The sequence below is a fragment of the Camelus dromedarius genome, chromosome X (assembly GCF_036321535.1).
Source record: "Camelus dromedarius isolate mCamDro1 chromosome X, mCamDro1.pat, whole genome shotgun sequence".
Lineage (NCBI taxonomy): Eukaryota > Metazoa > Chordata > Mammalia > Artiodactyla > Camelidae > Camelus > Camelus dromedarius.
The window spans coordinates 11512493-11537491 of record NC_087472.1 but is presented as its reverse complement, the minus strand read 5'-3'; the positions used below and the strand labels follow the sequence as shown (position 1 = coordinate 11537491).

The 24999-nt window shown below is 39.0% G+C and overlaps 1 protein-coding gene across 8 annotated transcripts in view; it reads right to left on the bottom strand.

Annotated features, from left to right (window-relative positions):
• The window catches only part of MCF2 (MCF.2 cell line derived transforming sequence), a 54722-nt gene extending 30382 nt beyond the window's left edge, over positions 1-24340 (bottom strand). For 6 of the 8 annotated variants that reach the window (XM_031446483.2, XM_064483270.1, XM_064483267.1 and 3 more), the window contains exons 1-11: positions 23937-24340; positions 14228-14347; positions 13299-13415; positions 11319-11468; positions 8783-8916; positions 8357-8471; positions 5839-5958; positions 4308-4499; positions 3126-3317; positions 1966-2137; positions 287-334 (exon numbers count right to left, since the gene is read on the bottom strand). In XM_031446483.2, the coding sequence (XP_031302343.2) occupies positions 287-334; positions 1966-2137; positions 3126-3317; positions 4308-4499; positions 5839-5958; positions 8357-8471; positions 8783-8916; positions 11319-11468; positions 13299-13415; positions 14228-14347; positions 23937-23987 (1411 nt within the window). In that variant the 5' untranslated portion in view covers positions 23988-24340. Of the gene's footprint in view, positions 1-286; positions 335-1965; positions 2138-3125; positions 3318-4307; positions 4500-5838; positions 5959-8356; positions 8472-8782; positions 8917-11318; positions 11469-13298; positions 13416-14227; positions 14348-23825; positions 23902-23936 lie in introns of those variants that run through there. The other 2 variants (XM_064483266.1, XM_064483269.1) reach the window with 2 other exon arrangements.
• Between the last annotated feature and the right edge of the window lie 659 nt (positions 24341-24999).

Below are 24999 nucleotides of genomic sequence, written 5' to 3'. Positions count from 1 at the left end.
GAAATGAAGAAAGTTTGATGTATTTTAACATTGCCAATTGTTTTTCTTGCCTTCTTTTTATGAGTTGTCATTTGATGAAAGAGAATAATCTACTTTTTCTATAGTTATCTTCCAAGGTAAGTTTAATACTGAGAGAATAATGGACGGTTATTATGGGAAAAAAGGAGAAAGTTAATCGTAGGCAGAATGCAAGAGTAAACCGCTGTTGGTTTTTGATGCCAAACTGATTTTTCCCACGTACACAAACTCAGAAAATGTACTGACAAAAAGTAATAAAGATGGGTACCTTTTGAAAAAAGTTTACATGCTTGAAAGAAAGAGTATCCAACTCCCACTGCAGAAAGAAAAAAAAATGAAACAACACAAAACAAAATGTACTTTTAGTGTCTAAGGCCTTGAGTGAGTTTTCGGCAGTCTCCTCAGGACTCTGTACCTCAAGCCGAGGTGCCCCATTTCGGAACTCCTTCAGAGGAGTCGAGCTTTTAGAGGACCATAAAGAAGAAGCTTCAGTCAGAGGGAAGTAGTCTAGTTAACTGAGTACTTTTTTATATTCTGTCATTTTTTTTTTCACTTTGTCTTCACAACAACACTTTGCAGTCAGTGGGTAAAATTGTTCCTGTTTTACAGATAAGGAAACCAAGGCAAAACCAACAAAAAGAGGTTAAGTTACTGCCCAAGGTCACACACCCTGGAAACAGCCAGAAATCTAACTGAGCTCTGCCTTCTGCTTAGATATATCAACCTATTCTATTTTTACTCTAATAGCTGCTGGGTTTTTTTTTAACCCCTATTGGTTTTTCGTTCTTTTTATTCTTTTTTCCAGTATCTTCTTAGTATTATTCATTTATTGCTCACAGTTTTACTTGTGAGTGTATTTTTATATTTAATAACTATTAACTATGTAACTTGTATCATCCTAGCCTAGTTCCCTGCTTTCATCACCTCATTTTCAGCTGATCTGTGCTGGGGCTGAGCTGGATTTTGATATTCATTATGCTTGGCTCAGGCTTTTTCTGATTTTCAAAGCAGTTCTCATACATTAATGAAGTCTCTGATTCTCTCAGATCAAAGAGTATGAATTTAGTCCCATGCTCACCCAACTCAACTAACTTAGAGCCCCAAAGGCCAAATTACTTTGCCCAAAAAGGCCCCAGAGGAAGCTCAAGGAAAACCCTGGGGCAACAGTCATCTTATTTCCAGAGCAGCTCAACACCACAGTGAGGATAATTATTTTATCCCATCAAATGTCAAAAATAGAGATGGATATATTACATGTTTAAAACTGGTCTACGGGAGGAGGGTAAAGCTCAGTAGTTGGGCGCATGCTTAGCATGTACAAGGTCCTGGGTTCAATCCCCAGTACCTCCATTAAATAAATAAACAAACAAACAAACAAACAAACCAATTATTTCCCCCTAAAAGTAAGTAAGTAAATAAATAAATAAATAAATAAAATAAGTGTACAAAGATTAAAACAAGTAAACAAACTCTGTAACAGTTAACTACCAGCGAAATTATTCAGTTTACCTGTACCTATCTAGAAAAGGCAATCCATTCAATTATCTAAGCCATTCACTTACTAGAAGCTTCTAAGAGCCAAATAACAGTTTATCTCAATAAGTGGTAAATGCACACGTGTATATACCAGTTTCATACGCTTTCCTCCACCTGCTGAAGAAAAGGGTGAGTTTGATGCTACTATAATGTTCCTATTCATTGCGAGACTTGAACAGTTCAGTCCAGATTTTCATCATCCTATACTGTACTATATTACTACTATGTTTAACTATTGTATGATAATCTCTATCATGACTCTCGCCTTCTGCAATATAATATAAATGTGACCAAAGATGCTTAAATAAAATTTCAGTTTCTCAGGATTGAAGAATGAGTTCAGTATTTACACCAAGAGTAACAAAGTAAAAAAAAAAGAGAGATAGAAAAGGGGAATGTAAGGTACTTTACCTTGTTTAGATGAAAAATATGGTGGTCTAGATCCGATCAAATTGTCAGAAGCAGGTACTACAAATGGGATTGGCCTCACGTGCTTATCTGTCAGGCTTCTGAAGCCGGCTTGTTGGTTCTCAAATATACTTCGAATGTTTTCAAGCTTGAGTTGTACAGTCTGCATCTGAACCTGCAGGTTGTATAAGAATTCTGTGAAATAGTTTCTGAAATGGGGTCATTACAAATTCTTTTACATTTCTCAGACTCAAACAGTCAAAAAATTAATTTAGTTCAAAATATAACTAGAAAATATTTAGGAAAGTAATGGCAACAGATTAGTGGCTTATTTCACATGGTTATAAATCCAGAAGGTCTCAACCAAAACAACTTGAAGAAGAAATTAATCAAGCAGTCATGAAATAGGTCACTACATAAAATGATTCACCTTTCATTGGCTGGAATGGTTAATGGCTGGAAAAGAAGGCATGTTTAGTGTTGCCACAGCTATGTTTCTGATTTTTCTGGGGCTTTCCCCTAAGATCTGCAGCTAAGCATGGGTTTAGATACTGCTCCAAACTTACAAGTCAGTAGACATTTTAGGAGCAAATAGCAACACAAATGCTCTTATCTACAATGTGGAAAGAGTGTTTCATGGCAGCTGCAATGGGGTGGAGCTGAACTAACCTCAATCTTCCTCACTAACACCAGCTTCTGCTGCTCCCCCTTCCCCAAGAAGATCCAGATCCTTCATCCCTTCATCCTCAAACTGGGTAGGAAGCCAGCTCTGTGTCCACAGAGCAGCTGCTGGTGGTCAGTGCAGCACAAAGGAAAGGGCAGAGTGCTCCTGATATGGGCCCAATATTCAAGGACAGCTTTGGGTCTTTCTCCAAGGAATGTGCAAGAAAATGTATGTGAGAGGTCCTAGTATGTGAAAAGGATTCAAAAATAATGCAGTCAGAGCTCCAAAAGGAAATTACTCTTCATTATAAAGCAAACGTAAGTCTTTGGATTCTTTGATGCTTAACTGTGGCTTTAATATAACCCCTAATCCTTAAGAGAACTGCAGTATAATTGCAATGTGGTGTAAAGTTACCTGTGAAAGAGTAAAGCTCTTTTTAACACTACCGCAATTATAGTTTTTAAAAATGCATTTACTCGCCCAAAAAAATGCCTCTTACCTTGAGTTCAGGAGATAAAATTACGTCAAATTCATATTGTAGGGTTTCAGGATCATAATTTATAAAGGGTACAGCCATTTCAAGAAAATTTTCAATGTCTTGGAGGGCTTTCTGAGCATCTTCTTTAGACTGAAACTTTTCTATTTCTTGATTAGCGAGAAGGCACTCTCCTTCATCACAGCACTGGCGAGCCTAGTGAGCAAATCACACAAACACACACACACACACACACACACACACACACACACACAATGAATGAAGAAAGAAATATGTTTGTCCCTGGGGAGAGTGTTTATCAAGCCTCACTTCTGTGAATCAGAGTTGTATTTAGAGCTGTTAAAAAATAAAGATATCTGGGTTCAACCCCCAGAAATGCTGATTCAGTAGCTCTGGGTGTAAGCCAGGCATTTTTATTTCTACAGCACTCTACAGGTATGTCTGATGCACGGCCAAGGCTGGGAAGTGCTGCGCTTATTTCATAACAAGGAATTCATTCTGCAGCAGGAGTCTGACCCTTCTCTCCACACTAGCACTTGAGCTGCATCCTAGTTTCCCCAAATCAATAACTGAAATAGAAACTCCTAGCAAAATGTCAAGTGTAATATAAACGCGTAATGATTGCCGAGGACAGATAAAAGTTTCCTTGCCAGAGAAGGCGATGTAAAGATGAAAATGTTCATGTTCAGATCCAGTGCCTATAAGTGATACCCCTATTTTATATTCCACTGCCACAAACAATCAGAGCCTCTCTTCACTGCCCAATCATCAAAGGGGTCAGACCCATCAGCCATGGAGGAATAGTTTCCAATCACTGTTTAATTTTTTTATTGCTGTAACTATGAAACGTGGAATGAGTGTCTAGACTTTAGCAAAACGCCCCCAGGGCTTCTAAAAGTGTTCTGATTGCAAACTATCACCAGAGCGGAGGCTTCAGAAGTGTACCCAAAATAGGGAGGAAGCCATCACAACCACCATCTCAACAGTCAAACAGAGGCTGAAATTCTTACAATCCTGGACCTGCTGTGGATACTCCCAAGTAGAAGGAGTCAATAAACATAGTCAAACTCAGGCCTTCAGATGTCTTACAAACTTGATTCCAAAGCTATATACCAGACCCTCATCCTATAACTCAGGGAAAAAAATGGATCTTTTTCAGAAATGCGCCATGTCCCATGACACTACCTGCTGTAGGAGTTTATGCATTTTGAAGGTCCTGCTGAGCTGTATCCGTTTGGCTTTGATCTCATTCACCAAAATATCGGAAAGGTAACGTAGCTCATTGCACCTCTGGCAGATCAAATCCAGGGCATAGTGGTGACTTGCTGCAAGTCTGTGTCCGTGTAATATCACGAACCGGGTCTTTGCCAACAGATCCTGATGTGAAGAAAGAAGGGAAACAATAACCACATGATCTCTGTCCAAATGGAGCGGGGAAGAGCAAGTAACTGGGCAGCAACTTGGTTGAGCCAGAGAGAGATATTATCAAAAACATGGTTTGGTGGCATACTTCTGCAGGCTGCAAAAAAGCCCACAGTTATAGGAATCAGCTACGGCGGTGACGTCATCAGAAGCTCAGGTGCTTCTGGTAACAGAAATAGAAAACGAACCAGCCCGCCCAGAATGTGGATGAGATTTGCTTCTCCTGGTATGTGGAGATTTAGAACAGAACTGCATAGAGGTACACGCCAGCCAAGGGAAAGCTAAGGGATTTCACATCATCTCCACCTTGGAAACCTCGTTAGATCCAGTTGGCATCTACCTGACAGCTTTACACACCTGAAGTGACCGTCACTGCGTTCCCTTGTCAAAAGGGATGTCAGCAGCCTGGTTTCCACCCTATCAACTACTGACTGCCCCCCTCCTTGTGAGTACTTACTATATATCCATATACTCAAGTACTGTGCTAGGTGTTTTATCTACAGCATCTAAATAAATCCTACAATCACTCTGCAAAGTAGGTCACTACATCCTTAATTTATAGATGAGGACACTGAAGCTTAGAAAACTTAATTTACCCAAGATCACACAGCTAGTAAGAGTAAGTAGATCTACCTGTATGGATCTATGCATATATCAAATGACGGTTATTTAAGGAATTATGTTCTTGTATGTTTGCATCATTTCCAAATATCAAATAACATTCTTGATAGACATTTTTCTAGCTTCTTCAAAATGATTTCTGCTCTTGGTGGACCTGAAACAGTTACAACTATGTGACATATTTGCTGGGTCACCTCAGGCCCACGCTGAACAGAAACAGAATATATCCTTGAGGAAATTGGACCCCAAAGATGACAGGTGAGGAGTTTTTGAAGTGTGTCCATGTTCTACTGGAGATCAAAGAAGCCCAACTAAAAGAATTATGGACTGACTGACATGACAACAGTTGACTGAGCAAAAACTCTTTTTGAAAGGGCTATCCTGAAGATTACAACTCAAACATTGGAGGAACTAAGGTGATGGGCAGTGGAAGGAATCAGAACATGTGAAATCCTTAAAAAATTTATTGACTTGAATATACATAATTAAAAAAAACTTTACATTTTTTGTAAAAGAAAAAACAAAAACAGAATATAGACAGACCAACATTATTGAACCAATTATACAGATTGTTGCTATGAGAGATTAATCATAAGAAGAGTTTATACTACTAAAAACCATCAAAATGTAACTATTATACTCCACAGAGAGAACATATAAAATGCAATCTTACCTGAGAAGTTTCATCTAAGCTTTCCAACTTTTTAATTTTTTGTTTCACTTGAGCTATATTCCCTGTTACGTCTGCCAACTCTGCTTGTTGATTTAAGAGAAGTTCAACTTCACTCACGAGCTAAAAATAGGGGGAAAAAGTCTTAAAAGTATACAAATTATTAGGCATTTCCCCTTAATAATCAAGTTTTGTAGTAAATGCTATTAATTAAGAACATCAATATGGAAAAACTGCACATGTGGAAAATGTTTTCAGTTATTTTATTCATAGAAATCAATATAATCTGTTAAAATTTAACCCAGCAGACATCAGTATGTACTGATGATTTGTACAATGTTGCTATGTACATGTGGATACGTATGGAAGTATATATATGTGCATATACATGCATATATATTCCTAGCTCTGTGGTGAATGGTTCTAGAAACAAAGACTCTTTAGCAGCTAGGAACACACCTAGCACCCAGATCTTGGTCTTTTAACATCAATTTCCAGAAAAAGAAACTGGGGCTTCTCAGGAAAATGGCTGCTTCCAGGGCTAAGACAGAGTAGGAATAAGATGAGCTTGGAACAGCTCTTTACACAAGAAAGTAAAGAAGTGATTAAAACGTCTGGACATGTCACAAGGACACAGTAGCCAATTTGAAATGCCAAAACAGTTAAGAACGGTAATGAATTAAAAACTAGGAAGCCATGAACCCAATAAATAGATAAATACCAAATAGCATTCTCGATAGACATTTTTCTACCTTCTTCAAAATGATTTATGCTCTCGTTCCTATTGGTGGGCCTGAAACAGTTACAACTACAAGACATCTTTGCATGGAAAAATCAGCATTTCACAACCATCATAGTGAAGATTGCTTGACATAGGAATCATCAAGTGATGCTAAACTTATGGAGAATTTTTGATGGGAAGCAAGATATTTGCATGGCTTTAAATTTTCTCTCCACAGATTCCATACCAGTTGCACAAGGAGGGAAAGAAAAGTAACTATACAGTGGAGAAATTCAACAGCACGCTGACAGGGTGATCAAAACCCCTACCAACAATGAGCGGCAGGTGGACCTCATCTACCTGCAGATGTGATGCCCTCAGAAGGACACATCACTTACCTAGTGTTCCTGCTGGTCATGCAAGATTAATCTAATCATGAGACAACATCAGACAAACTCAAAATGATGAGCAGTTTGTTTCAAAAAATGACTGTTTTTTTCCAAAACACCAGTGTCATAAAAGACAAAGGCTATGGAAATGTTAGAGATTAAAGGAGACTAAAGAGACATGACAACTTAATACAATACCCAACCCTCTAGACTGGATCCTGTACTGGAGGAGATAATGATATAATGGACATGATTAAGGCAATTGACAAAATTGGAATGCTGATGGCAGATAATATAAAAGTATTGCATGACTGTTAAATGTATAAAATTTGATCACTGTACTGTGATTATACAAGAAAATATTCCTATTCTGTATGTTTAAGAATATCTCAAGCTTGAGAATATTCAAATTTTTTTGTGAGTCTGAATTTCCAAATTAGCTTTTTTTAGTTGCCATTTCTAAATATGCAGAACCTATCTGCATGTCCCTATGAGATACGGATCATGTCAGTGAGATTACCATTCAAGACAAACGACAACAATACTGGTCAGAGGCAACAATGACTTCAAGAAACAGAGTATAACCACAGGACAAGAATGTCACATGGAGGCAAAGTAACGTATAAGTAGAGGCACCATGGATTTGTTCAAGAAAAGTGCTGTTTTTGCATGTGTTTGGTTGGGGAGGAGGGACAGACACAAGTATCTGGAAGGACCAAGAGCAATCTGACCTATTCTTCTGCTAAGAAAGGTGTCATGGAGAGAATGGCACTTCAAAATCTGTCTGAATCCCTGGAGGGAAAAGGCTGGTAGTAAGCGTCCGAATGTGCGCCCCTCCCCGGACTAATTCCGCGAGAACAAATGCAACGCCAAGCAAGTAAGCCACGCGTGGAAAGGAACCAGCTGACCACACGCACAAGGGTGAAGAGGTGAGTTTTCCTTGGATCCCTGGGAAAATTCTACAAGAGACTGTGAGGAGCTTGGACGCTGACTACAAAAGAAAAGAAGAAAATAAATCCATGTCTCTTGACCATACAGGATGGATTTTCCAGAAGGATGGAACTAGAATAAACTTGTAGCCTTTTAAATAATGTGTAATTAAACATGGTTTAGTTTCATCCATCAGGCTTTCCATAGAAATAAATTGCTAGGTCAGAAAAAACATGTTTGGTTATAGTGTATTAAATATGGTTAGCATAGGGATATGGTGTTTAAAAAATCATGAAGGAAGTTGGTGTTATTTCCTTGGAAAGTCATCCCATAGTCCAGAAGTATTTTATACCTAAAATAAAATTGAATAAGAAACATCAGTGTAGATAGTCTCTTGTGAGACTGTGTTTCTGATAATCAAGGAGTAAGAACCTCCAGCAAAATGAAAAAAAAAACCGTAGCAAGGAATGTTTGAACTGACCTCTTGAAAATCTTGCTCAAACTTCCAGAGTTGCAGATACTGCTCCATTTTTAGTTGGTGTTTTTCCCAAAATCCATCAAAAGCTATTTCCATGTCATGTACTTGAGTCAGCAATCTTAACAAAGAAAAGTCATAGAATTCCTTTGAAAAAACAATCTGTGTCGCAAGTATATAGATAAACTGGTCTGGACATTAAGAATTACGAGCAAGTCATAGCCCATGACATGTGGTCCAGGCAGCAACCATTAGTGTCCACTGACCTTCCTCTACAAGCAAACTAATCTCTGTGAGACAACTCAGGAAGGAGTTCTCAGATTCCCAGAGGTCCAGGAATACTTTCACACTTAACAGATTACAGCAAAAATGTATTATTCCCTTTCAAAAGTATAAAATAAGTAACTCCTAATCAAAAAGAGTACTACTCACTTATTAATCGTTTGCCAATCACCACTAATTTGCTGATGATGTTCAAGTCTTGAACTGACAGCATCTCCAGTGTCAGGCACTTCCAGATTTGTTAGCAGAATTTTTCCTTCTTTGGTTACAGCTGTAATATCATTCTGTACAAAGGCACAATAGGAGGTGTCAGCCTGTTGGTGACTTGTTCTGAATGACCTGGGGAGAAGCAAGCATGCACCAACAGCATGCAGAATAGAAACAGCAGTTCTAGAATGGCCTTTGCTTTCATAACTGAAAAAATCAAGGAATACCTCAGTACCACAGAATCCAAAAGCTGTGAGGATCTCCAAGAAGCCTCTGCCTATTGAGATGGACATTGCGATCACTATTTTTATAAGATCTTTACAAGTAAAAGTACCCCATGCTCCGTTTGTAGCATCCTTCTCTCAATTCTAATTTAATATGGAAGCAACCTAAGTGTCCATCGACAGATGAATGGATAGAGAAGATGTAGTATACATACACAATGGAATACTACTCAGCCATTAAAAAACAATGAAGTGCCATTTGCAGAAATATGGATGACTTGGAGGGCACTATGCTAAGTGAAATAAGTTAGACAGAGGAAGACAAATAGTGCATGATATCACTTATATGTGGACTCTAAAAACTAAAACAAACTTCTGAATATAAAAGAGAAACAGACTCACAGATAGAGAACAAACTTGTGGTTACCAGTGGGGAGAGGGAAGGGGGCAGGGGCAAGGGAGAGGTAGGGGATTCGGAGGTACAAACTACTAGGTATAAAATAAGCTATAAGGATATATTATCCAGCACAGGGAATATAGTCAATATTTTATAATAACTATAAATGGAGCATAACCTTTAAAAATAGTGAACCACTACATTGTACGCCTGAAACTCACCTAATATTGTAAGTCAACTATATCTCAATTTAAAAAGAACATTCTAATTCATTCTATTCTATTCTGCCAATGTTTTTAATGTGTTCCAGTAAAGCAGTAGTACCATAATAATATAGAGAACTACACTACAGCATACAGTAATAAGTAATATTTAATGCACATTCAGATATAGTTAGATGTCTTTCCTACTAATCCTTAATTGTCACCAATTACTGCCTGCCAAAAGAATTATGTTACTTCACACTTGAATTGACTAATTCTCCATGAAGCATGTGCTTCTATTCAGAAGGTCTTAACCTTAGAGGGTTGATCTTTCACGCATCTAAGAGTGATCTACGACTTCCTTCAGGAGATCTAAGGGCTCTCTGAAACTTTAAGCAAAAATTTGGATGGACATGGATTTTTCTGGGTTCCATGATACCACCACCAATATGAAAGAAGAATGTAAACATAAAGAGCTAGGATTTATGAAGTGCCGAGTATGTGCCACACATGGTTTTACATACATCACGTACGTGTTTCATGCCATCCTCACGACAACCCTACAAGGTATGCATCACCACCACCATCATCATCATCATCATCGCCACCATCATCGGCATCATCCTCATCATCAACCCCATCGAACATCTAAGGAAAGAGACTCTGAGAGGGTAAGCAAATTACCCAATCAGACAGTTTGTGAGGGACAGAGTTTTTTTCCCTTGAATAGAGTTTTGCTTTTAGATTATGATTCAAAATTTCAGTTTCTCTTCTCAATTTCAAAATGTCACCTCCACGTAGAGCTTGTACCTGTCGTCAGTGCCCCCAGCGTGCCTGTTATCACATGAAGGACGTGAGTTATACAGGGACGCCTGGTGCTTGTTCAGATCATTCTTAAACTTTAGAGGGAAAGTGCATCTAAAAGTACTTGGTGATTGTCTGAAATGTGACTCAGAAGCCTTCAAAACACAACACTCCAGACAACAGGGGAGGAGAGCAAACTCAACTCGCCAACAAGAACTAGTGCTCTGCAGAAAAGCAAGCTTGTGATGAATTTAGCAATGTTTGGCTTGGTCACAATGCTAATACACAGCAGCTCTGGGACAAGACTCCTCATGAAGTCCTCCTTCTCCATTTCACACTGTCCCTGTGCTGGATGTTAAAACAGAACACCTGTCTGCCTCTTGCTTCTCACTCTAGCTTTCCAAATGAGAGGGCCTTTCCCTAAGATAAAGAATGCACGGTAACAAAAATGACGGTGGATTTCTTATTCGGAGCGTTTACAAACTATTCTATTTACAAATGAACAACTTCTCCAGAGAATGCACAATTTCTCTGCAAATGCAAAAAAGGGACACTTCGATTCCGCATATCCAGGACATTGTCCTTTTGTAAAGTATTCTTGTTTTTTAATAGTGGGCTTTAGAATATAGAAATATGCACAGGTTGGGGTGTAGCTCAGTGGTAGAGTGTATGCTTAGCATGCACGAGGTCCTGGGTTCGATCCCCAGTATCTTCATTAAAATAAATAAATAAATATCATATATAAATAGAGCTTTTGTCTCCCTCCCCAGCAATCTGTGAAATGGACACAGTGAGCATGTCTACAGAAAAAGCCCATGGACAATTTGGTTTGTCCCCTCTATCAGACATACCTTTAACAGGTGGTACCTTTCAGAACGAATTGCCAGAATTTCTTCTATTGAAGGAATATCATCTGGTAGTTCTGTCTCAGCCAGTTCAGTTCCAAAGGACTGTAACATCTGAGCCATGTCTTTCACTGTGAGGGCAAAATTTTCTATAGCCTGCAAAGAGCCCATGATTCTTTTAATTCTATGGAAACTCTGCCAGCACTTCAAACCCTAGATCAGTAATTGGAAACATTATGCTGTACACCAGCAATTGACACAACATTGTAAACTGACTAGACTTCAGTAAAAAAAATAAATAAATTTTAAAACCTAGATCCATAGTGGTATTTATTTAGGTATGACAGCAAACATGTACTATGAACTGTCCTCTGCTGAGGAAAGTTGGCACTGCCCTTGACAATCAATCCTAACTTTGCATTCAAGCCTCTCAGAAGCTAAAGTGAGGTGAAGAGTCTTCTTGAATGTCTTTTATCTAAACTTCTGCACTTATTTCTTGAAAACAATGAAAACAATTTTTTAAAGATGCCAAGGGACAACTCGTGTTATAACACTAAGCAAAAAAAGTTATATAATTGTACATCCAGTATTTTCTCAACAAAGTAAAAGACAAAACGCAATTATAAATGACACTAGGGAAACAATGTGAAACTTATCAGCAGTTGCTTTAAATGATGGGATAGTGAGTTGCTTTATTTGTATGTTTTACAGACTTACAATAATGAGTGTGTATTGTTCTGCAGCAGGAAAAAAATACAGATTAAAAACTAAAAAATTAGGAACCAAAAAAAGATGCCATGTACTGAATAATTTGTCTTATGCTCTTGAAAATCAGTGTTTTCCTTATTCTAGTAAACTCTAAATTGTTAAATTGCTTTATAGTAACTTTACTTCTGAAGAGGCATGAGAACATCAAAGCTACTTTATATTTATTATCATTCTTCAGTAAGTATTAGCATTCCAAACAAGGCGATGGACTACAGTGACGGAGGAACAATGAGTCACAACATTTCATTTCAGCTACTGCAGAAAATTTGAAATTGTGGCTCCAAAGGCTCTGTTGCCCTAAAATGTCACGTAAAGTTGCGTGGTTTATTTTGTTTCCAAAACCGAGGACTCAGAGAAAGAAGGACAACATGTAGAGACCACATAAATCTTTTGTTTACCACGCAACTCAAGGTATCCGCTCTTTTATTTATAGCTTTACAGGTTATTAAAGGCTCGATACTGATTATTTTGACAATACACTTTCATACAAATGAACAGGACTGCTGAATGAAGAAGGATGAGGAAAACAGAATTCTGATTTAATTAAATATCATTATTTCCTTCAGAAGGGTTCCCATATCTCTGGGATTTGGAGCAAAGATGCTTCTAAGACAAATTCACAGTGATGAGTCACAGGGACCTGGCTTGTTCATATGTTTCTAGAACAGAAGGAATCTTTGCTACAAATCCAACTGCCTCAGGAGAATCACTGGGATGATGAGATTAAGAAGATTATTTGCATTTTCTGAGGGCGAGCCATACACCAGGCACAGTGCCAAACACTTCACGTTTGTAATCTCATTTGATCTTCCTAAAATCCTTATGAGGTAAAGTATTATTATCCTCGTTTTATAATAGGAAAACCTGCGGCTGAGAGAGGGTTTGTAAGTTGCGCAAAGTTACACAGCTACAAATCAGCAGCGCTGGGCTTGGAACCCAAACCCTTTGCTTCTTCCAGTTACTACATGGCCACGGGAGGAGGTGGGCAGACAATGATCTCCTTATTCCCTAGGCCTCTCATTCAAGTGCCATCCTCAGTGACTCTTCATCACTTCTAGACATTTCCTATGGGAGAAAATCGGGACGTTGAATTATATATGTTTTTGAAGACTCGGAACCCCAGAAATCTGGTTTTCCCAAAGAGGAAAGAAATTCTCCAACTAGGTTTAAGAGCTACCACGAACTACAGGCTCTCCGGTAAGGGCAGACGAAACGTACATTTCTGAAGATGATCCATTCACTGTGGCAGTACTGCAAGGTGCCGCCTAACTCGGGGGTTAACTGCTTGTCATCAATGTATGTCAGCAAATCACTAACTGAGCTCAGCATAACCACCTATGTAAATAAGCAAGAAAGATACTGTTAACTGTCCTTCGTGGCATCCCTCCATCCACCTGCACAATGAACTTCAGCATTCATTACCACAAAGTCATCTTTTATAAAGGATTCTAAGAATTGTCTCCCACACATCCCCCCCGACACCCACAGGTATACGCTACTTTCCTTCAGGGAGTAACAATTTCCAGTTACAAAACATTTGTCTGCAAAGCAAAAGCAATCTCCATGGAAACCCAAACACCTCATTCTCCCTGATCTCAAAGTTTGCACTGTTCATGGTCAACCTTCTGAAAGAACGTTAAGCCCATAACAGTAAAAGGGCTTTCTGCAGCAAGTTAGAATTTATCAGGAGGGACTGATCTTTTGCAAAAGTATTGAAATTTATGAGCACTCTCTTCCTAACCCTAAAAATGTATAAAAATATCTTTTAAAAAAACACATGGTACTCTGAACTAGCCCAGGATGTAAGTTCGTGGGAGTTCAAATACATAAAACACACACTCCTTTTTTGCCTAAAAATAAAATGTTCTGATTTTATACACACACACACATACACACATACACATATATAACATATGTGATGACATACATCTTTTTCAAAAGGAACTGCTTTGTTAGAAATTGATTAATCTACTCCTTTATTTTAACAGTAGCAGCAGAAGACTTTTCGGCATTTCAAATTTACATTTTTGGAAGACAAATTCAACTTTTTTTCTTTTAAATGCTTTGTGACCACATGTAAAACATCAGCAGCGTGGTACACAGCCTTCACGAGGAAGGGACAAAACATCTACATAATAGACGCTTACCGGTAGTTTGAGCATGAAATCTTCCTGACTAAATCGAAATCCAATATCTGTGAAAGTTCGTTGCAGAAAACTGGTAGGACGAAGAACCAAAACCAAGTGCAAGTTCCCAGGGAAGGAAGCCTGTACAAGGAAAGAAAGAAAAAGTTGTCAGAACATGCACTCAACTGAGCACACAGCAGAAAATACATGATTAAACAGAGTTTGAAGTCATAAAAGCCACTAAAGGGATACAACTTTAAAATGGAGATTGATAAAATCTAAAACCATGAAAATAGAAATAAAACTAATGTAAGGTCATCAGGTCAGATCCTTGTCATGCTCGTGGCGTGGAATTTTCTCACACTAAACTAAATGCCAAATTACAAAGAATTCGACTCTGAAGCTTCTTTTTAAACTGAGTTATTTGTACTCAAATTGCATTTCATCCCTGTAAAAGAGACCTACGAGGCAGGTTTCTAGAAAAGCCCTAAAAGCCAGAAGGAGTTGAGATACTGTATACTTGGAGGAAACAAGGAAAGAAAACTCCTTTATACACTCATATTTTTATTTCATCCAAGCAACATTCACTGAATATCTTCTGTGTGTCTATTCCATGTATTTAAGTGAACGATTATCAGACACTGTTACCGTTCAGTGTCCACAAATTAATAAAATATAGTCCCTCCCCAGCCTGCAAGAAAATGATAGCCTAATAGTAGAGCCCATTAGTATCATATACTCTATAGCACGATAAGGTGATAAACGAAACAAAGGAATTAGAATAATACACAGCAGGAAGTGACAGCACAGAGCATCCTAGACCTAGGAGTGTCAAAAAAACGTCTCGAAGCATAAGGAGGAATTAAATCGGCTCAGAATGTTGTTCTGGTGCGCCAGTGTTTCCCGGCTTCTTAGAATACTGGCACATGCAGATGGTCAAGAAATAATTGCTAAATCAAAGAATGCAAAAGGCAAGGAGGGCACTGTGCAAAATTAGTGCAGGGTGGGACAGTAAGCCTGATATTAATAACAGACCACCATGTAGGAAACGCTTACTATAAAGGAAGTATTTTGCCAACATTACCACAGTTCCTCTTTCATGATAATCCTGTGAAGTAGTTAGGCTATCCTCTTTTACAGATAAAGAAAGTGAGGCTCAGAGAGTTTAAGTGTAACTTGACCCAGCTGGTGAAGTCTGAATTTGCACCTGAGTCTGCCCCACGTTGAGGCCTCAGTTGGGAAAGCTGGAGGCAAATGCTGCTGGGGTGGGGCAGGGGGCGGGGGGGTAGCAATGGGAGATGGTACTAGAAAGATGGGTAGAAGACAGATCAGGAAAGACTTTGGGTTTTTTCCCTGGAGGCAAGGGGAGACTCTTAAGAGTATTTAAGCAGCAGAGCAACACGATCATTGAGATAGATCACTTTGGCTTTGGGAAATGACTGGATGGGACAAGAGTGGAAGCAAAGAGATGAGCTAGAAGGCTGGAACAGTAATCCCAGCCAGGGATGATGAGTTTCTGAGCTGGAGCAACAACAGCAGTGATGAGGATAGAATTTAGGATTTACAATCCGCAAGGCATGGTGATTGGATGTGTCTGATGAGAAACGACAGACTAGGACAATCAATTTCCAGATTTCTGGCTTGAGTAACTGGATGAATGGTACAATCCTCACCGACATGGGAACACAAGAGAAGCAGGTTTTTAAGGAGGGGAATAAGATACTGATTCCCATTCCTGGACCTGCTGGGTTGGCAGGGTCACCAGAACAACCAGATGATGTCCATCAGACAAGTGTACATACAAGTAAGGAGGGAAAGAAGCCTAAACTGGGAATGTAGAATTGGGAGTCATCAGCCTCAAAACAGTGGATTAAAGCATAATAAAGCAAAATATGTCAGCTCAGTGGTAGAGTGCATGCCTAGCATGCACAAGGTCCTGGGTTCAATCCCCAGTACTGCCATTAATAAATAAATAAATTTTAAAGACCTACTTACCTCCCTCTAACAAAAAAAAAACCCATAAAAATGCAAAATATGTCCAAAATGCTTAAAATACAGTCATCTTTCAGGCATGCTGAAATATTAATGATTGAATAAAACTATAAAACAAAAATTAGTAAGATATTGTGGGGGCAGGGGTATATGGGAACTCTGGACTTAGTGCTTGCTGTGAACCTAAACCTGCTCTAAAAAATAAAGTCTATTAAAAAAAAAGAGTAAGTTTCATAGAGGGATAAGACCTAGACTCTCAAAAGACACTCAAAACTGGAGGTCTTTAAAATTCAACTTGAGATGGTGATAAAACACAAAGTAGCAATGAGAACTAGAGTGAGGGAACGAGAACTGAGTGTGAGACAAATAGGTCAAAGAAAGGAGCACAAAATTAAATCAATAAATTAAACAATGATTGTAACTGGGATGCCTCAGAAGTCCCCCAGGTGGCCATACCTGTGCTACCCTCTCCCTTCCTGAGAAACTACTTCCCGTCTGCTACACACTGGATGTTTATGCCCCCCCCCAATTCATATGTTGAAACATAACACACAATGTGAGGGTATTTAGAGGTGGGGCCTTTGGGATGTGATTAGTTCATGAGGGTGGAGCCCTCATGAATGGGATTAGTGCCCTTACAAAAGAGGCCCCAGAGAGCTCCCTCACCTCTTCCAACATGTGAGGACACAGAGAAAAGACAGCCATCTATGAACCAGGAAGTGGGCTCTCACCAGACACCGAATCTGCCGGCACCTTGATCATGTACTTCAGACTCTAGAACTGTGAGAAATAAATTGCTGTTGTTGATAAGCCACCCAGGCTGTGTGTTCTGTTACAGCAGCCCCTTGGACTAAGACAACCTCTTATTATTCTTACCATTGGCTTTTAATGAGAACTGTTATCTTTCTACATGACCTTGACCTTCTAACACACAATGATTGGTAGTGAGATAGAAATTTGATGGAAGCAGAAACAAAGTCCCACCCTAGGATTTTTCAAAGGAAAATTGGAGGGTGCAGTTCCAGAGCTCCTGGTAGCCATGATTCCTGCTGCTAGAGAAAGCTTATTCCAAAGAACAAAGCCAACATGTACAGAGAACTGGGAACAGAGACAGAAGTGATATCCAATGATATCCAATGATAATGGATTATGTACATAATATATATTTTATTTTATGCTAAGAACTTTCCATAGTTATTGTAAGAATTAAAAGAAATAAAGAACATAAAGGCACTCTGTCAAATCCAAAAAAAATCAATGAGATAGTTTTTAAAATTTACTTTGGGTTCTTGGAACTAAGGACAAGCAGATTTAGATAGAAAACTTTCTTGAGATATGGATAAAGACTTGCTTAGGAGGAAACTCTGATAGGGACTTGTGAGAACTATGGACCTATTTTTAGATTGAGAGCGCTCATTCCATTTCTATCCCATTCATTTTAGGAGTTAAGCCTTTCTTTCTCCATGTGGGCAAATAACCAGCTTTATTATTACACTTACCTGCCTTGACCCAGCTTATTTTGTGACTTTCAAATGAAACCGAAAGCATTCTACTTTTGCCAACACTTAAAGCAAAATTACTTTTATTCTTTCGTGGATTCTAGGTTGATCTGGTCTCATCATCTTTTTCTCTCTGACTCTCCTTAATGTCATTTTCTCTGGTATTGTGTTGGAAATCTCTAGATGCGAGACCCTAGGGATGGTCAAGTTAAAGCCGAAAATACCCACCTCCAAAAATGGGGGTGGGGGTGGGGCGGGACACTATGGGAGCAGAGAAGGCCAGGTGGCAACTCTCTGCCTGAGGTTCTCCTAAAAGTACAAGGCTGTCCCAGCAGCCAGGCCGAGGGACAGCTGATCACACAGCAGAGAAAAAAGCAGAAAGCAGAGAGAAGTGGAGTCGCTGTCCACAGAGCCCACAGGGAAGAGAGTTCAGGCGGGGTCTGGGGGGTACTCAGCTGCTCCTATGTTGGCTGTCTCATGAACCCAGTCATTGCCTCTATCTGATAAAGCGGTCTGTCCCAAACATTGACAGCTGAACAAAATGCTTCTAAAGATAATTCTACGTTCTTGTCAGATCATTAAGTAAAACCTTCTGATTATTTTCTCATACCTTCTCCTTCTTTAATTCTTTCAAAATGTTTAGTGACTTGCTTATCACAAAGCCTACCAAAATGTGCACTGTTGAATAAAATGCACTATCAAGGATGGATTGCCTGTATAATGGTACTTGCCATGTTTTCAATTATAGGATAATTTTTGGATCTTTATTGAGCTAACATGCAAATCTTCCTAGAATACATGGATTCTGTTAAGCCAATAGCTACTCTCAAATCTAACAGCCGTCTGAAGGAAGAAAAAACTTGTAGGCAATACCTATTGTTTAGTAGACAGAACCACTAAACAACTGGGTGGCACTCAAACAATTCATTTGGTGTGTCAGAGTTATTTTTTTAGGAAACTAAATCATGCAGTTCGGACCAGGTACATTGTTTCCATCTCTTATGTCCATTAAGTCCCATGTGTGAATCAGATATACTTGATTTTTAAATCCCAGTCCCAGTCACTTATCCCAAATTTAAACAGGTGCTTAGACTAATTATAGCAAATCCACAACCTCACATGAATGACTTTTCATAGCTTCTCTCCAACAACTATACACACACACACACACACACACACACACACACACACACACACACATTCAGGATCTTTCCAAGCCTTAAGGTAGGGACAGGAGATTGGCTAGCTGGCCATGGGTGGGAGGCCTGCTTTTTACTGAATGCCAATTATGAGAATTATGCTCACCATGAGCATTATTATGACATTGTGCTAAGTATTTTACATGCATTAGGTTCTGTTTTTATCTTCACTTCCCAGTGGGAGGAACTGAGCGTGGCAGGCAGAAGAATGATTCCCCAAAGATGCCCACATCCTAATCCCTGGAAGCTGTGAATATGTTTCATTACAAGGCAAAAAGGACTTTGTAAATGTGATTAAGTTAATGATCTTGAGATGGGGAGACAATCTTAGATTAGCAGGGTGTGAATGATGTCATCACCAGAGTTATTAGACAGAGGGAGGCAGGAGAGGCAGAGATGTGACCACAGAAGCTGAGGTCAGAGGGATGTGGGGTCATGAGCCAAGGAATGTGGGCAGCCTCTAGAACCTAGAAAGTAAAGAAAACCGATTCTCCTCTAGAGCCTCAGAAAGAACACAGTCCGGCTGACATCTTGGTTTTAGCCCAGTGAGATGAGACTCATTTTGGACTGCTGACCTGCAGAATTGTAACAATACATTTGTGTCATTTTGAGCTATTAAGTTTCTGGTAATTTGTTACAGCAGCAATACAGACCTAATACACTGAGGCTTTGTGAGGTTAAGCAATTTTTCAGAAACTTCTAGCTTGTAAGTGGCAGAATTAAAATCCAGATTCACCTTCCTCTGCAGAAACTCCTAATGGATAGAAGAAGGATCAACAGGAGGAATTTGGAGAAGCATAGCAAAGATGGTACAAGGATCAGGTTCAAGGTCAATAGTCTCCACCTGAAACCTAAAGCAAAGTCAACAAACTTGAATGGCTACCATGTGTGTTTTTGTTTTGTTTTGTTTTAATGAGGTAGGCAGGGTTTAATTAAAACCCAGGCTGAACAAGGTGGAAAGTGGCAATTCACACTCTTCCTATACAGTGATGAGTATTAGGAAATGGTGGGGACTGGGGCAAACTGGAAAGCATGGGGGGCTCACTGGTCAGTTCAGTTAAATGCTGTCATGTGGGAAGGTGGGCCCAGCACTGCCAAATCTATGATTCCTCAAAAGAAGCCAGAAACCTGGATTTCTGTGGGATTTTTAAAGATGGGAAACAAATAGAAAGTTTCTTAAAACACCGGATGGTCTAAACAAAACACAGCTCTGGACCAACGGTTTGCAACCTCTGGACTAAAGCTTCACATATCTGAACCTGGCCCAATATCGACTGTATGTCCACTTCTCTGTCTATGACCCCTGGCAGGAGAATCTGGAGGGAACGGAGCACTCTTGAGAAATTTTAACCTGAAAAGCCATTTGGATTTAAGGTCAGTTTGGATGTGTTTGCACGGAGCATACATACAGGTGTAGAGAGAGAGTTCTTTTTCTCTATATATAGGTTTTTGTATAAGCAAAAGATTCAAGATAATCTAGTTTAAAGCTAGTATTTAACTGAGCAATCAAACAGCATATTACATATCATAAACAGTATCAGAGGCACATAATCTTACAGCAAATACAGCTCAACACCATACAGCTTTCTTCCCATTTGATTTCGGGGAAACTACATTCTCGGGTATGTTGCTTTAAGGATCTCTAATCTGTCTGGTTATATAAACATGGAAAAGCACAGTTTCTATTTTCTCCAAAATCAAACCCTAGATTTTAAAACTATAAATCGTTTTTGAGAACTTGTCAAAAAAAGCAAAAGGATGTGGGCAAAGGTCAGCCTTGTTTTCTTTTATGGCTTTTTTTCTTTACAAAAAAAAAAAAAAAAAAAAAGACGCATGCAGCAGGAGAAAGAAAGCAGCATTGGTTTTAGGCATTGGTTGCAGATTTTTTTCTGGAGTTCCAACATGTGACGGCTTAAAGGCACCTCAGTGAAAATGGCCATGCTGCATCTCCTAGGGCTCAGAGCCCGGTCTCCCGTCCCTGAGCGCGGCTCCACCCCCCGCCCTCGGCAGCTGCTGCCTCAAGTCGACAGGCACTGAATTAGCCTTCTCTCCCCTTCCCCTCCTAGAGAAGATTGTACTCCCTTCTCCGAATGCCTGCCTTCAAATCACCCAGTGTTATGGCGTCACAGCAGCTGGGACAGCAATGACAAAGACAAAAGGCATATCCTTGATGCATCATTTCACTACTAAAGTCTGGAAATTAGCCTTGTTTAATATTCTTTTGTGCAGCATCTAAGACAGGAAGAAAGACAATTCATATACCCTCTGCACACTTTTCCGTTATTCTAGTTATTTCTTTAAAAATGTTAAAAGTGGCTTATCCAACACAAAAGTTTAATTATTTTACTATACAAACAATTTCTATTCCTATGGGTTGTTTTGTTTTGTTTCATTTTGTTTGTTTGTTTTTTAATCTTTAAGGACCAAGAACTGCAGTCACAACAAGAGGGAACTCTTCACTGAAAGCCTAGTACATAACGTGCCAGGCTTGTTAAACGTATATTCTCCCCTGTAGCCTTTGTAACATCGCAGTGAAGGAGGTATTCTGTCCTTTTTACAGATGAGCAAACTGAAGCCCAGTCTGGTGCAATTCCTTGCACAAGGCTCCAGCTAGGGAGCAGTGGCACCCAGGCCTATCTGAATCCCAAGGGCTAGCTCTTTCCAGGACACTTAACCCTTTCTAGGGCCCGCATTTAACACTGCATAGTCTGAATGCAAGCTCAGACTTGCTGCCGAGCATTTAGGAATAACTTGACATTGACATCTACAAAATGAGACAAATATTAACAGTCAAAACAAATGGTTTGAAACAATTTAGCATCATGGAGCTTACTGAACTAAACTATTATAATTTAATATCACTATAGAACATAATACTGAGTTGTTGGCATCCAAACTATCACATTAGAATACACTGGGGAAAAGCTCATGACCTCAAGCTACAGAAAAGTGTTTCCAGTGCTGTGAGCTACTTCCGCACTCTTCCCACGTACCCCACCCTTAAAGAGTCCAGAAAGTAAGAGTTACTCCAGGGATCGTCAAATAACTTGCCACATGACCTCAGGAGCAGGACTGTCCTGGGCAGGACTCTTTCCTTGTGGTTCGTCCTTCTTGTCTCAAATCTATTCTCAACCTTCTCTCTCACTCTTTCACAGTCATTGCAGTTTCCAAGTAAGCAGTTTGATCCTCTCTTTGGACTTTAAATCCGCTGTCATCATCTTTTCAGGTGCTACCTTATCACAGCCTCCAGAATCAGCCCGACTCCAGAGAGCCTTCAAACTTAAACCACGGTGTCATCAGCTGAGTTTCCGATTTTCTACTCTGGTTAAGCCCTATTCATGTTGGTGGAAGAAATTTGTCTTCCACTATAGTTCTTGGCTTCTGACTTAAATCTAACCAGTTTCATTTCAATTTCATATCTGTTCCTAGGGACCACTTAAAGTAATTCATTTGTGAGAAGAGTAGAGGAAAGAAACAAAGAAAGCTAACAGACACATAACGCTCTTGCTTAAGGTCCAAACAAATGTCATCTCCTTTATGAGGCCTTCCCCCGTAGCTAGAAGTTCTTTCATAATAGTTATTTATGAACATGTCCTACCTTCTGTATTAGATTGAGAACTCCTTCAGCTCAGTAGCCATTCCATACCTTTGTAAGGCACAGTGTGTGTAGCACAGTACTAGACATATCTATTCAATGAGTACTGTGTGTTCTTTTTGCGTGTATATTTGTATATGTGTATATATGCAAAACAAAGTTCAGAACTGGGAAAATACGTATGCACGTAAAGGACTTGGGAATTTTCTGAAAGCTTAAGTAAATTACTTTTGATAACAAAAGTACTAACATCAGTTGCACCCAATATTGCAAAGCAGATACACAGGCATTACTTGTGCACCATAAATTGTCTGTTAAAAATCTGAAGCTATTATTCCCATAATACAAAATCATGTGTAAAGCTGAAGATACAATTTTGTCAAAATAAAAAGACTCACATCCTAAACTGTAATTTTTAAAATAGCATTTGGTGCTAAGAGCTTTATTAGGAAATAAATCATCTACTCACCCATTGATGCTCACTGTCATTCATACTGATTTATTTCCCTTATCTTACTTTTGATACCAAGTGTCATTTTTTTCTATGACTGACTTTTAGTTTCTTATTTTTTGTGTGTTGTCTTGATTATTTAAATAAGCAAGTATTATATTTTAAATCATAACATCAATAACGTCTTAAGTTTTGAAAGAAAAAGAGTAGCACTGAAAACCTTGTTGATGATCAGCTAGCTAATAAATTAGCTAGTGTTATTTCACATTTCTCCAGAATACACCTATTTTGTAGGGATATTTTCCCTTTAGAAATTTGCTGGGAATTTAGGATACAAGTGAACCAATCTGAGGTAGAAAAGTGTTTGAAATGTATCTGAAAGGAGAAATTTCTAAATTCCAGACTATAATGAAAAATGAGTCACTTTTTTGCCTCTTTAAAAAAAAGTTGTCAACAGGCTAGAATTCTGCATCTTTAAAGTTTGAATTTGGGGAAGAATTGAAATCAGAAAGGTTTCAAATCATTAGACTTTACAATTTTTTTCACTTGTACAGTAACACCCAGGAAGGGCTGTCTTTTTAAATGCTGATGAAGTCGGCTCCAGATCTGTCCACATCATACTCTACTTGACCATGGTGAAAGGAAGGAAGAATCCTTTTGTCAGATATTATTTTAACTAGTGATTTCAAGCTATTCTGCCAAACACTTCAAAATTGTTTGTACAGTCTAAAATAACATGACTAACGGTGCTTCCTTATAACCTTGAGCACATTTAGATTTTGAAATGACATTCTACCTCCTTGACTCCTTTATGTTTCCCTATGTCCATATCACAGTCATCACATCAATGCAAATCCATGCAAAGACAAGTCTCCATTCTCACCATCTGTCCTTAAAAGCCCCATTCAGCAGCTTGTGCTATAGCACCATGCTGCAGCATCCTTGCACTTGAACTTGGGAATAGGCTTTCCAGGACTGCAGGCAGAGCCCTTACCGCATTCCTTCTGAACCTCATCTTGCCTCTCGGGGGAGTTGCTTCTGCCATCTCGCCTATACACAATAACACTCTTCTTTTCGAATTGTCAATGCAACATTGATGAAATATGAGCTGCTTCTTAGGTGGTATTTAAAAGCGGCAGCCAAAAATCTCTATCAAACAAAGCTACTGTGGCTGCTTCCATTACCACCGTGGCAGCGCTGCAAAAAAAAAAAACCCCACTATCCCTGATTAGTCAGCTGACAGATCCTTCCCTGCTGTTCATTGTAATTCAGAGTCGACACAGTCCCCCAATTACTTAGCCTGATTGAGCCTCATGGATTAGCTGGTGCTGGACTGCTCAAGACGATCAGGCACATCCTAAGTGTAGAGGAAGGAAAAAAAAAGACTCTCCTCCTAGGAGCTTGATGGGACTGGCTTTTTCCTCTGCGCAGTTCGATTTTTAAGGTGGAATGCTAAGAATCTTTGTGAAGGTAGTATTCACTGATATCTTTATTCTTGTCCTACCCTGGTCTGTAACTCAAAATTCAGTTCTGGTTTTTTTTTTTTAGGTTAAATTCTATCCTGGGTTTAAGCCTTTTGAAAGGTTAACAGTTTGTGTATTTTTGCCCTGACGATAATCTAGAAAGAATAGAGCATGCAAACTTTCTAAGATGGATAGGATTCTCTCCCAAATAAACATTTCCCCAAAATGTATAACTTAAAAAAAAAATCTCCTATCATTATGAAATTGAACCTAACTGCATAGTTTCTTTTTGAATCTAGAAATTCAAGTCTCCAAACTAAATTGCATAATTACTTCATAGGTAAGAGTTTAAAATAACATACCAAAGACAGTTCCACCTATCTGTACATGGCAAAGACCTCTGTTCCAAGCAACCTATTTGATTAATGAAAATAAAACTTTATCAAAAAATTGGTGCTGTGTGCCAATCAGTCACTCAATGAAAATTAATTTCATCAAGCAGGTAGTTTTGGCTAAAAGAAAAAAAAAGCTGGTCTGGGTGATTAAAAAAAGTTTTATTGTAACAAGTGCTATATTTAGTATAAAAGAATTGAT